Genomic DNA, 14,299 nt, shown 5'->3' on the forward strand with positions numbered 1-14,299 from the left:
ATTGCGAGGATAGAGTTTAAAGAAATAGGTCACATTACACTTTTGTCCCTGTAGTTTGAGTAATTTTTCACTTTTGTACCGTAGTTTCAGTTGTACCTACCAATCCTAGTTATGTAATTTACTTTTGCAATTTTGATCCCAATTGTTAATTCTGTTAAAATTGAAGATGTAAATCTGATATGGCAGCTTGTATGTGAAGAAGTAAAAATAAGCAAACTACATACTAAAATTGTCAAAATTTGAAACAGTTTTACTAAAGTGTAATTTGACCAAAGAAATAATACGAGAAATGACACAGGGAAATAGTGGTGGAGCCATAAAGGAATAAGGTGGTGCAGTTGCATTTTCTCTCACCGAAAAATCTCTTGGAAAGGTCGGGATTTAACCCTAAGATGGCGCCCACCATGTATTCGACTAAATGGCTCAAAGAGACTTCGTTGTTTTGTTTGTTTGTGATTTTTTTTTTCCACGAATTATGAATGACATTAGTATTGTTTAAATTCTAAGGGTATTTGGTTTTTTTTTTTTGGTTGTTGAACTTTTAGCCTTTTAAATATTGCCTCTCTCTGAAAACTTCTTGACTCCGCAATTGCAAGTATTAATGGAAAATTACTCAAAATGCAAGGATCAAAAGTATAATTTGGCCAAAGAAATAATACGAGAAAACAAAACATAGGGGTGGGTATGGACTGATTATATCGATTAAAGGATTTACTCATTTTTCATAAAAATTTATAATAAAAAAACTAGTCATGCGCTAGTAAACTTCAAAAGAAATAATCAGAGAAACAAAACGTAGGAGTAGGTATGGACGGGCTATTCTAGACAGAACAAAGGAGCTGCTCTTGGAAGACGCAAAGGTTGGATATGAATGGGGGGGATATGTTTTTTTTTTTTTGGGCGGAAATGGGGATATGTTTATGTTTTTTAGGCAAGATGAGAAAGATTCGCACAAATATTTTGTCTCTCCATCACAGATCACTTCCTGCTGCAACCTTGAGCACTGTCTCTGTCTTTCGTCATAGAAGGTACATTAGTATATGGTACGAAGGAAAAAGGTAGAGAAGAAAATTAAGACAAACTGATGGTGGTAAATCCAAATCCTCTCATTCACTTTGTTTTTACAACGCAAAATGAAAACCAAAAAACGTAAAAGAGAAGAAAAGTAGGAAAAAGAAATATGGAAACACAAATCACAGAGACATTGCACCAACATTTGTTAAGGACAGTCAGCTCTCAAGGCTTGCAGTAGAGCCAATTAAGGTTGTGTTGTTCTTTTGCCACTGTTATGTTTATGTTTATGAGACTGGATTTGAAAGGCTCCCCCCATAAGTTTTCTGTCTCTTCATCACATATCAGTTCCCGTAACTCCCCAAGATTCAAAACTGATTGAGGCAACCCTTGCAGTCTTGAGCATTGTCCCATGTTGATCTTTCTTAAACTACTCATTTCACCAATCTCTTCAGGCAGCTTCTTAATGCTCGAACAATTATATATGTCAAGAAAGCTTAACTTGTTTAGGTTCTTAATCGAGCCTGGAAGCCTTTCCAACTCTGTGGAGGACCTTAGCCTTAATACCTCCAAATTGACCAGCTTTCCAATCTCTTTAGGCAAGGCAGATAGCTTATGACAATTGGTAATACTGAGCTTCTTTAGGCGGATAAGATCACAGAGCTTGGCAGGCAATTCCACCAAATCATTGCAATAGTCGATGTTCATTTCCACTAGATTTGGAAATGCCTCTAAGATTTGGATGGAAGAGTTGCTAAAAGCTTGACCGATGCTGCACATGAATAAAGATATCTTCTGCAGACTCTTCAACTGCATGGAGTTCTTGCTTATGGAAGGAATTGAAATGCGCTCCAATCTTATTCTCTTCAGATTAGCCAAAGAACCCAAAAGCTTGAAATTACTCAAGTCAGCTTGTAAGACACCACAATTTGTGACTATTAGAACCTTCAACTTGGACATTTTCTTCACAAACTTGGGCAGAACATAGTTCTCTGTCTGAAAATTCAGAACTAGAACCTCAGCTTTTGGTAGATGCATGTCGTGCCATTTTGCTGAGGACAATCCATCTGCAAACCAAAGCTATATGATGTAAGTTTTGGGGAAACATTAATGCAAAAGGGGAAACATTAATGCAAAAGTACCATATTCAAGCCTTAGTTTATGTTTTTGGTAAAGAAGGAGAGATGGGACAACCAGTTGAGATAGACAATAACCGGGTCTTTTTGGGTTTATCCTTCTGTTCTGTCCACCCATTAGGGAGATTGTCACCACAAATTTCTATAATCAGCCTTTTCTCCTGTCCAATTTCATCTTGACCAGTCTGATGGATAGCAAGATTTCTAAGCATGTCATGCTGGGTAACAAAGTGTTCACTGTAATAGCCATCCATCTCCATCTTCCCATTCCTGTTTAAGATCATAATTATTTTCTTAGCTAGTCATAAATATAAAAAAGAAAGGGTAAAGTGGAGAAGAGAGATCAAAGACGAGATGAATAGAAGCTTGCATACCTTGAAACTAGATTGGCCAAATTACGATTGGTTAGCTCGTGGATGTGTGCAATGGACCAAAAGTCCTCATCTAGCCCATATAACTCTGCCCACATATCAATGAGAGCAACAGCAGGGATACATCTGTCTTCAGGAAATGAAGCAAGATCAATGAAGCATTCCTTGATGACAGCCAACCGTTCATCCAAGGCATCTAAGCTACTTTTGAGGCAAGCAAACAAATAATCCTCAGAATCAAGAATTGAAGAACCTCTAGACAATTCCGCTACTCTTTTCTTCCAGATCTCTGTTGGCCGTTCGCAAACTGATCTTCCGATCGTTGTAATGGCAAGTGGAAATCCCTTACAGAGCTGAACTATCTGCAGTTAAATTGTCCCAAATGAAGTCAATTACTATTTGAGTTGCACATCGAAAATTTGACTTCATCACCAAATCATATCAATTGTTTAATGAAGATAAGAAAATGGTTAACCGGGTATATACTTTTCTTTATTCTTAGTTTAGAGTTAGTTCATAAGTAAAGTAGGCATAAAAGTATATGCATCTGCAGCTATTGGTGTTGTTCATTTTCGTGTATGGACAGTTCTTATAGAAAATGAAGGTGATATGCAAACAAGAAATCACCTGTTTCGCTAGATCTTCCGGAATATCAAAGCTCCTATCTGGTCGGGATGCTGCATGACGAAAAAGAGTCATTGCATCTCCTTGTTCCAATGTTCCTAACGGATATGCAGGGCCAAATCTTGGAAATTGAAATCTTGATGTCACCAATATGTTGTAATTTGGCCTTTTGAATTGACCAAACTTATCAAGAAGGGATTCTGATCCTAGCCATACATCATCCAGGACCAAAAGTAGAGGATCCTGTCCTGTTTTCTTCAGAAATTCTTGCAGCCAGTTAAAGGCAATTGCTTCCTCTTGGAGAGCAGGTACCAGGGATCCCCTTTTTTGACACAGTTCTTGTACAACAAGGCAGTTGGTTCTCTTTGAAACAACGACAAAGAAGATATTGCTCCTGAATTTCTCTGCCCAAGTAGAACAAAAGAAAGCAGTCACCAAGTGGCCATTTAAATCTGTCCACAATTCTCAAATTCTTTCTTCAACCGATTCATTCTAGATTATAACTACAGAACTTTTCAATTTAGGAATCAAAACTTCACCAATTTGTATATATAAAAAAATAGGAATTGATATACATATATACCATACCTTTGACTTTCTGATCTTCGCAAACCTTTTGTGCCAGTGTGGTTTTCCCGCATCCTCCAAGACCAGTCAGCACAAGCATTGATGCCTCGTCCTTAAGAAGCTCCAACTTCAACTCCTCCACATGCACATCCAATCCAACTGTAAAGGGTGGAGGCTCAGGTATTGCAGACCAACCTTTAATTTGATTTACATTTTGGTTTTGTGCCGCAATATTCGCATCGATATGGTTCACCACTGTCGCCACATTGATAACCCGAGCCCTCAGGTCACTTGCTATGTGCGCTGTCAGTACACTTAACAGTGTTCTAAGAGATGTATCCAATGCAATAAGTTTTCTGGTGTACCGCTTATTGAACACGTTCGGCTTCCATGGACAAACCTTGGAGCACTTTTCAACGAGCTGAACACCCTTCTCCATTTGTATTTCAAACCTTTCTAGGCCCTGCATTGGGCGAAACAATATGTTGGGATGTTGCCTTACATCTTCATCCACTTGTTGAAACAAGTCTAGGGTGCATTTGAGATCTCTGAGGTGGGTTTCAAACATTGTAGCCTCTGACGTCACTGCTATAACGCCATCAAGCAGCGCTCCAAATACCGCTCCTAGACCAGCTCCTCCTACCGCAGCAAATGCCATAAATACACTCAAACAACACCCAACTCTCAAGCTTTGTATTTGTTTGAGTCTAATCTGAGACAAGAAATCAGTCTATGTCTGTGCAGATTACGAAATGTGGAGAAAGTGGGAGACTCTTGACAGAGACCTGGGACCCAAGAAAAACAATGTGAATATATCGGTGAGAGAATCTCTGGGTCAATAAGGAAAGCTCGATCGAAGCTCGGTCGTACTTTCTAGGAAATTATGTGTTCTTTTTAGGAAACTTTCGTAACAAGTAAAATAAGCTTCCACACTGAAAGTGGGTCATTAACGACAAGTTAGTCAAAGTTTTAGCAAAGCCAGTAGGACCACATTTCGTTAAGATAATGATTTCCCCACTCAAATTGAAATGGGGAAATCACCACTCATGGTTAATTTCCTCCCATATAATGTTCTTTAGGAAGTCCCGATGGAAACCTCAGTAGGACCACATTAGTAATTTGGTAGGAAATTATAAGTGTTCTTTTTAGGAAACTTTCGTAACAATTCCACACTGAAAGGTAGTGGGGCAATTGACGACCACATAAGAGCAGACACGTTTGTAACAAAGCCCACAATTGAACACTTGGTTTTTTTTTTTGGATAGGATTGAACACTTAGTTATACACTGTTTCTTTTTACAAAGCAATAGCTCAACTATTTACCCAAAAAAAAAAAAAACATAAACCATAAAGAGAGGAAATTAAATTCAGGGAAAAAGAAAAATTTAAACACAAATCAGCAGAGGCAGCTAAAATATTTATTGAGGAAATAAAAATCTCAAGATGGAAGCTTGTGGAGTCAATTTAGGTTGATATCTTCTTTGACCACCTTTATGTGTATGTTTTCGAGTAGGGATAAGAAGGATTCCCATAAAATTTCTGTCTCTGAAACACATATCACATCCTTCAACTGCTCATGGTCCAAAAACTGATGCAGGCAGGTCTTGCAATCTTGAGCATTGTCTCATGCTGAGCTTTTTTAAACTGCATGTCTCACCAATGTGTTCAGGCAACTCCTTAATGCTAAAGCAATAGGATATGTCGAGAAATTTTAACTTTTTAAGGTTCCTAATCGAGCCTGGCAACTCTAACAAGTCTGTACATGACCTAAGCCTCAACACTTCCAAACTGACTAGCTTTCCAATCTTTTCAGGCAAGGTGGATAAGTTAATGACAGTTGGTGATGCTAAGCTCCTTAAGGCAAATGAGATCACAAAGCTCGCACTACTACAAAAAAGCAAAAAGACGACGGTAAATCACCGTCGTGTATTTGGTTTTTCAATGGTCGTGGAATCCACCGTCATCTTTTCCCTCATAAACCACGACGCTAAATAACCGTCGTTGTTAAACAATACAACGTCATCAAAAAATACAAAACGACGTCTTTGTACTGCAAAAAGATCTAAAAAAAGCAATCGAGGATGATAATAGACGACCAATTCTCTAAAAAAACCGTCGTTAAAAAGGGAAAATATGACACATATTAAGAGAACAAAGCCGCAAGATAGACATACAACGACGACAATAAAAATACGCCGACGTTAAATATAATTTTCACGACAATAAAAAATATGACGTCTTTAAATACATTAGAAGACGACGTTATTGATACCTACTACGTCGCACATATAAACACAACCGTCGTACAATTAATTTTCCACTTCGATTTTTCGATAAAAGATGACGTGGAAATAGTTGTCAGTGTCATTATTTACGACGTATGTGTTTCTATAGTAGACGTTGAAAAACTAAACAACGTCAGTTACAAATATATGAGAGTCGTATTAAAAAATTTATACGTCCTATTTTCAGAAACAAACAACGACCATAAATATTAGACGTTGTTAAATACAACAACGTCGGAAAACAATAAAAACAGACGTGTTTAGTCTGCTAAAGTTCTACAACGTCTCTTATTTACAAAAAACCGTCGTGAAATAAATTTTCCACTTCGATTTTTCTAAAAAAGATGACGTGGAAATAGTTGTCAGTGTCATTATTTACGACGTATACATTTATATAGTCGACGTTGTATTTATATGTATTCATTACTCACGACGCACTTAATAATATAGACGACGTTGAACGTCTAAACAACGTCGGTTCCAAATAAATGAGAGCCGTATTACAGAACATATAGACGGCGTAGATTATGATGGGAGCCGTATTACAAATAACGTCGTTTAATTGTTATTAGACGGCGGTTATAATGAATTTCCGTCGGAATTAATTTCGTTCCTCTTCGTTTATAAAAGAACTTGCGACGTGGAAAATGTATGATGACGTCGTATTTTTTAACGTTCAGATTACATATCTCGTTTTTTAGACGTCGGTATTATGGGATTGGAGTCGTGTTATTTTGAATTACATGGCGGTTCTTTATCCTTCACCGACGTGATATCCTGAATAATTGCTTCACAATAGCGTCGTGGTTCTTCATTGTTACGTTGCTTTAAGACGTCGGTAAATATGCTGAATAACTGATTCACAATAACGTCGTGTTTTATTTGAACGTAGAAAGTGAAGAAATCACATTACAATATATTACAAAATTAATGTCATACACTGCCAATTACATAAGCATCATTCAATCCATATATCTTCACACCCATCTCGAATATTTTGACCGCCTAACTCACCTACCAGTTCATCAAATGTGTCAACATTTGGCATCCCTCTAGTAAATGGCTCACACTCAATTATCACATCACCTAATACTTCATCACCAATAACATCATTATATTCTCTACTAGGCATTGATAACACTACCGACCAACCACGATGCATCAGGTCGTCAACAAAAAATATTTGTTTGACTTGAGAAGCCAAAACAAATTGGTCATTCCTATGTCCAATTTTACTCAAATCTACAAGGGTAAATCCAAGTTCGTCGACTACAAGACCAGAACTATCTATCCAATCACACCTAAAGACTGGGATTGTAAACTTTTGGTAGTCAAGGTCCCAAATTTCTTGAATGACACCATAGAAACCCATATTTGAGAGAATTGGGTTTTTATCCTTGGCACTAGCAACTTGCATGGTATGTGCAAGTAAATAAACTCCACTATTTTGAGTTGTCCGCACATCATCTTGTGCCTTGATATTGAATTTAATACCTTTAATAAGATAGCTCCTATATAATGGCACTGACATGTTTGGACCAGCTGCTAGCCACCTTAAATTTTCTGATACGCCATGATTGTCTTCCTCAACTTCACGTTGAACCTGCAAATTAATCATATCTTAATTCATCCTAACATATAAATAAGAAGAAAATTAAAAGAGAAATACGTTATTCAACAACATATACCTTGAAGCGTAGCCATTGAATGAAAGTGCTATTGTGCTTATCCTGCAGCCACTTTGTTCTCTTTCTAAATTTTGGATAAGCAGTCTTGATGTGGATCATATGTTGCCTACATGACACGAAAAATTCAAGCATTACGGTCCCAAATATATAAGATAAACATAAGAAATAATTTTAAATGGAAACTTAAAGAATAAAACTCATACGTACTCGATATAAGGTAGGACTTCCTCCGTATTCTCCAAGACATATAGATGTGCTTGATTCAACAGGTCCTGATCAACTACGCTCACTGTGCAACCTGATAATGGCTTTGAAACTCCCATCTTTTGGCTTGAAGGCACTCCAACTGTACTAACATCAGATAAATGCTGAGTACAAAACTCTACCACTTCTTCAGCTATATACCGCTCAGCAATGCAACCTTCGGGACGAGTACGATTCTGAACATACCCCTTCAGCACTTTCATATATCTTTCAAACGGATACATCCACCTAAAATATACTGGCCCACATAGACGAACTTCTCTGACAAGATGTACTACTAGATGAACCATGATATCAAAGAATGAAGGGGGAAAGTACTTCTCAAGCAAACACAGAGTAACTACTATATCTTCTTCCAACTTATCTAGCTTGGAAACATCAACAGTCTTTGCACATATAGCATTGAAGAAGAAGCACAAACGAGTTATTGCATACCTTGCAGGCTTCTCCAAAACAGAACGAATTGCCACAGGGAGCAATTGTTGCATTAAGGTATGACAATCATGTGATTTAAGGCCAAGAAGTCTTGAATCTTGTACAGATACAAGATTTTTAATATTTGAAGAATAACCTTCAGGGACCTTCATACCATAGAAAGAATTGCAAACCTCTCTCTTCTCTGCTCTTGACAAATTCCAAGGCCCAGGAGGCAAACGAGTACGTCTTTCTCCATACTCGGGTTGCAAATCAGTTTTGACCCCCATGTTCAATAAATCTAATCGAGCAGCAATCTCATCTTTATTTTTTCCAGGGATCTCCAGCAATGTACCAATGATACTATCGCAAACATTCTTCTCAATGTGCATAACATCTAGGGCATGCCTCACAGGAAGGTATTTCCAATACTCGAGATCAAAGAATATTGATTTCTTCTTCCAACAAACTCTGTCACCATTTTCAACCATATGCAGCACTTCTTCTCCGGTTAATGGCTCTGGAGGTATGCCATATTCAGGTTTCCCATTAAAAGCTGCACGTTGCCTCCTATATGGATGATTGATTGGTAACCATTTTCTATGCCCAATGTAACAAATTTTGTGGCCATTTTTCAACCTGTGACTAGGTGTATCATCGCCGCATATTGGACAAGCTTTATATCCTTTAACAACACAACCAGATAAGTTTCCATAGGCGGGGAAATCATTAATTGTCCACATTAATGCAGCTCTGAGTGTAAAGTATTCTCCATTATGTGCATCATACACTCCTCTAATCCCAACCCACAAGGATTTTAAATCATCAATCAAAGGCTCCAAGTAGACGTCTATATCATTTCCGGGTTGTTTAGGACCGGAAATCAATAAGGTTAACATCATGAACTTTCGTTTCATGCACAGCCATGGAGGGAGATTATATGTAACTAAGATAACCGGCCAACAACTATATCTGCTACTTAGAGAACTGTGGGGATTGAATCCATCAGATGAAAGAGCCAATCTCAAGTTTCTCGGCTCATTACCAAACTCAGGCCATTTATCATCAAGAAGTTTCCAAGACGGGGAATCCGCCGGATGAGACATCTGACCGTCAATTGATTTTCTAGCAACATGCCACCAAGTCAAACTCTTAGCTGTCTCATGTGATTGAAACATCCTTTTAAACCTTGGAATTGGGGGAAAATACCACACCACCTTCGCTGACACACCCTCTTTCAAGATTGCATCTTTGCCTTCCTTCCACCTTGAGATACCACAAGTAGGACAATTAGTTGAATCCTCATACTCCTTCCTATACAAGATGCAATCATTGGGGCATGCGTGCATTTTCTCATAACTCAGCCCCAATGCACACAAAGTCTTTTTAGCCTCATACATGGAGGTTGGTATTGTATTTCCTTCTGGAAGCAAATCGCCTTGAAGTATCAATAATTCTGTAAAACAGACATCACTCATCCCATGTTTTGCCTTCAAATTATACAACTTCACTAATGCCGATAACTTCGTGTACTTTCTACAACCAGGGTACACTGGTTGATCTCCATCCCCAATCACATTGGCAAACTCATACGGATCCGAACCAAAATCACCAAAATCATTATCATCCATATCAATTTCTTCAGACACAAAACTGTACCTACTATGGCCATCATCTTCTTCAACATTTCTGCTAGCATTAGTAGTTGCTTCCCAAGGTTCTCCGTGAAATGTCCAATTCTTATAGCTTTGGTCAATTCCATTAAAGTATAAGTGATCCCTTATAATTCCAACCCCAAACAACTTCAAATTAACACATTTAACACATGGACAACGGATATGTGTTGTAGTTAGAAGATTTTCTACAGCAAAGTTCAAAAATGCTTCCACCCCAAACTCATATGCCTTCGATCTTCTATCCGAGTGCATCCATGACTTATCCATCTCCGACACTATAACCTATTATCTATAATAAAGTGAAAATACAGGCAATGACCATCACTATAGCAGATTATACAATGATCTAATCGCAAGTAATAAACAACAGAGACGACGAGTTTTAATCAAAAACAGACGTATTTGGCATATATAGACGACGGATTTTCAACAGACGTCGTCTATTATACGTAATACAAACGACGGTTTATGAAAAAACCGTCGTGTATAAGTAATACAACGACGGTAGTTTAAAAACACCGTCGTGTAATCGTCGTCGTACGCCTTAAAATTCGTCGTGTCTCAGTTTATTTTCAAGAACACAAAACCCATTAAGAACACAACATATATATGAAACCAAGCAAGAAACCAACATATACATGAAACCAAGCATGAAAACAATAAATCCATTCCCAATTCAACATAACATAGGGTGATTAAAAGATACGACAAAATTAAATCCATTCCCAATTCAACATAACAGATAATGTAATCCATGAACCCATTAAACAGAAAATCCATGAACCCATACCTATAAGCATTGGTGCACTTTGCACCTTCTCCAGAGCGGAAAATGACAAGATCAAATAAAGGTGTCCTTTTGCTGGAAATCATTTGGAAGTTGGTGATGTGTCTTTTTGTGTTGATTTCCAGCAAAAGTACACCTTTATTTGATCTTGTCATGAACCCATTAAACAGAAAATCCATGAACCCATACCTATAAGCACATTATTAACAGATCGCAAAGCATATACCTAAAACCCTTTAACAAAACAACCTAATATCATTCAATGAATTTACAAGGGGAAGATAGGGTTTGTACTTACAGGTTGGACGAGCTCACAGATTCGACGAGCCTGGAGAGTGCAACTTTTAATTAGAGCAGAAGTGAGAGAGCGAAATGTTATGTCGCGTGAAATCTGAAATTTTAGGTTTCAGGGATCAAAGTATAAGAATAAGAGCCAAATCTAAAAAAATTTAGGTCGCGCGAAAATTTTTAGAGCGCGCGCGTTATAAAACGTCGAAAGAAAAACCAAGGCGAAAGTTCTACAAGTACCGACGTAAATTTAATATTCCACGACGGAAACTTCATTTTTCGGATTAAGAACGTAAGGCTGTTCATTTTTCGGATTAATTTTAAATTTATTTTGAATTTTTTATATAACGACGACTGAAAAACCACGTCGGTGTTAAGAAATTAAAGACGTTGTAAATTATATAAACCGACTTACATATTAAAACAACGTCGTTTAAAGCGTAAACCATGTCGTATGTTTTACTGTACGACGTAAAATATGTATTCCACGACCCAACCACCGTCGTTAAAAATTAATACACTAAACCCATAAAATTAAATTATACAATTTAAAAAATTAAGTTTATAAAAGGTTTTATGGTTTTAAAGCCTAACATATAACATAGACTACCCAAAAATTATACTTTAAAAATAAACCCCAATAAATAACAACCCTAATCTCTAAACCCTAGACTCTAAACCCTAAACCATAAAACTAGAAGTGATTTTATGACTCATCAAAACAATTTTGTTTTGGATGGTCATTTTAAATTTTTGTTATTCAAAATGAATTTTTTCAAGGTTTATGTGGAAGAAAATATATCAATGACTTCATAGGAGTTGACTTTTCAATTTTCTGATTTATTTTATATTTATTTTGAATATTTTGATATAAAAATAATAAAATATTCTTACCATACAACAAACCACGTCGGTGTTAAATAAATTGTAGACGTTGTAAATTGTAATAGACTACTAAGTCGTTAAAATGACGTCGTTAAAATGAGAAACCATGGCGGCTATTTAACTATACGACGTAAAATATATATTTTACGACTTAACCGCAGTCGTTACATAAACGTCGTCGATTATACCCTGAACCCTTAAGAAATTGAAGATATTGTAAACCATTAACGACTCAATTGTTCAAAGAACGTCGTCTAACTATTTTTTTACGTCGTATTTGTTTAAAACACGCAACAACAAAATACGACGGTTATTGACTTTATTAGGTCGTTGGAAAAGTATTACACGTCGGTTAAGCAATTTGTATGTTTGTTTTTTTTTTAATTTAAGAAAACCTCAACAAATTTTTACATTACATATTATAGAGAAAATTGGTACATTATACATAAATATCAAGTGTTCAATAATTGCCCTGTTTAATAATTTGGAAAACAAACTCTGCCCATTCATTCCGGACTTCATCAATGGCTTCTTGGGGGTATGAAGCTTCCTGGTTTCCCTTGGCATACTGCATAAACAATGACTATTAGGGTTTATAAATAAAAAGAAATTCAATCACAGACGACGATATTTTTCATAACCGACGTAGTATATCCATTCAACGACGTTAATTTTACACGACCGTCGTTGATAATACAAAAAACGACGTGAAATGTATGAAGGTAATTTCTTCTTACCTTATTCTCAAACCCCAAGGAAGGATCCATGATGATGTCCCTCACGAAGCGCATTACATAATACCCGCATTCGACATTGCTGGGTTGCTTTGGTGTGCCTGAGAGAGTTTTCCAAATTACATTTTTACGTCCTGCTCGGGCTATGTGGGTATTATATATTTTTAAAGCACTGTTCACGATGTTTTTGGCCTCTTCATCGACCACACGATTTCCTGGCAGTGGATCCAGAAAATAGACGGTTTCTCTCTTTGCTCTTACAATCAGCAAAATCCAATGACGGCTGCACAAAATTAATATAAAAACGACGGTTATTTACAAAAACGACGTATTATAGTATTTCACACGACGAAGTAAAGTAGCTAACGACGACATTATATATTTATCACGACGATAAATAAATACCGACGTGGTTAGTAGTTTCAAACGACTAAATAAAATAAAACACCGACGTGGTTAGTTTATAAGCTGTCATTTATTGAAAATCATAAAAACAAAATCCTAAGGAGACTAACCCTGGATTGTAAGGCATCATGAAAATCTGTTCACCGTCTGTCTTCTGAAGTCGAGCTGCTACGAGTCGTGATCTTTCAGTTATTGTGCCAGAGTTGGCACTAACTGTAGCAGGGTCGATAAAGCCAACCATACTGCACATATTGGCTTTTTTCAAAACATCGTGTAAGTACCTAAACAAATAAAATAATATAAACAAGTCAGCACACAAAACACGACGGTTATGTATAAAAAAACGACGTATTATAATATTTCACACGACGTACTGAAATAGATGAGGACGTTATAATATATTTATCACGACGGTTGTTAGTTAAGACGAGGTGGTTAGTTAGTTAAGACGACGCAATATATAAACCAACGAGTTATTATTTTAGAAGTACAAACCTCATATATACAGCCAATACAGTAGCTCCAATTTCTTCCATGCCTGCAAATTGTGTAATATCTTCAGGCAGGAGGAAGGTATCGCGCTCACCACCAAACACCTCCTTATCAATTGTAAATTGGACTGTCTTATCCTCAGGCAGGAGTGTCGTTTCCACAAAACGACAAAGGGTTTTTAAAGAAGATGGCGCCTCCATTTTTGAATAAGCACCAACTTCAATAACCTGTTTAAAGAAATAAAAAAAATGACGTGGTAATTCAATAAAGACGACGGTTTAAGTAATAAAACGTCGTCTTAAAAGTATTTAAACGACGGTGAAAAAACTGTCGTGGTAATTCAATAAAGACGACGGTTTTATGAATAAAGCGTCGTCTGAAACCATTTAAACGACGGTGCAAAAACCGTCGTTTAAATATTTTATTACGTCTTAAAAAAATTCCGCCGTCTAAGTTTTAAACAAACGACGGATTAAATAAAAATATCGACGTCTGAAATTTTGAAAAACAAATAAAAAAGGCAAAGTTATGTGAACATACCTTGTCGTCATGCTTTTCTTCATCTTCTTTCTCCTTTTCTTCTTCCTTCTCTTCATCTGGCTGATGTTTCCCCATTTTGGCAGTATCATCCTCCAAATGTAGGGATCTCACATCACCTCCAGAGCAGCTAGC

General features: G+C 36.9%; 1 protein-coding gene across 1 annotated transcript; it reads right to left on the reverse strand.

Annotated features, from left to right (window-relative positions):
- LOC18771298 (probable disease resistance protein At5g66900) lies at positions 1,086–4,462 on the reverse strand. The gene is made up of 5 exons (XM_007203633.2): positions 3,731–4,462; positions 3,146–3,546; positions 2,522–2,880; positions 2,206–2,417; positions 1,086–2,078 (listed from the first exon to the last, which is right to left on the reverse strand). Exons 1-5 carry the CDS (start codon positions 4,365–4,367, stop codon positions 1,237–1,239), a joined length of 2,451 nt encoding a protein of 816 aa, XP_007203695.1. The 5' UTR covers positions 4,368–4,462; the 3' UTR covers positions 1,086–1,236.

Source organism: Prunus persica, chromosome G7, assembly GCF_000346465.2.
Source record: "Prunus persica cultivar Lovell chromosome G7, Prunus_persica_NCBIv2, whole genome shotgun sequence".
In the NCBI taxonomy this organism is placed as follows: Eukaryota; Viridiplantae; Streptophyta; class Magnoliopsida; order Rosales; family Rosaceae; genus Prunus; species Prunus persica.

Bases quoted from the DNA above. Each gene is read 5' to 3' on its own strand.
- LOC18771298 (XM_007203633.2), bottom strand. From the start codon at position 4,367: ATGGCATTTGCTGCGGTAGGAGGAGCTGGTCTAGGAGCGGTATTTGGA. The intron at 2,881-3,145 runs GTGATTTCTTGT...ATTTAACTGCAG, and splicing joins CGGAAGATCTAGCGAAACAG to ATAGTTCAGCTCTGTAAGGG. The intron at 2,418-2,521 runs GTATGCAAGCTT...GATCTTAAACAG, and splicing joins TTGGCCAATCTAGTTTCAAG to GAATGGGAAGATGGAGATGG.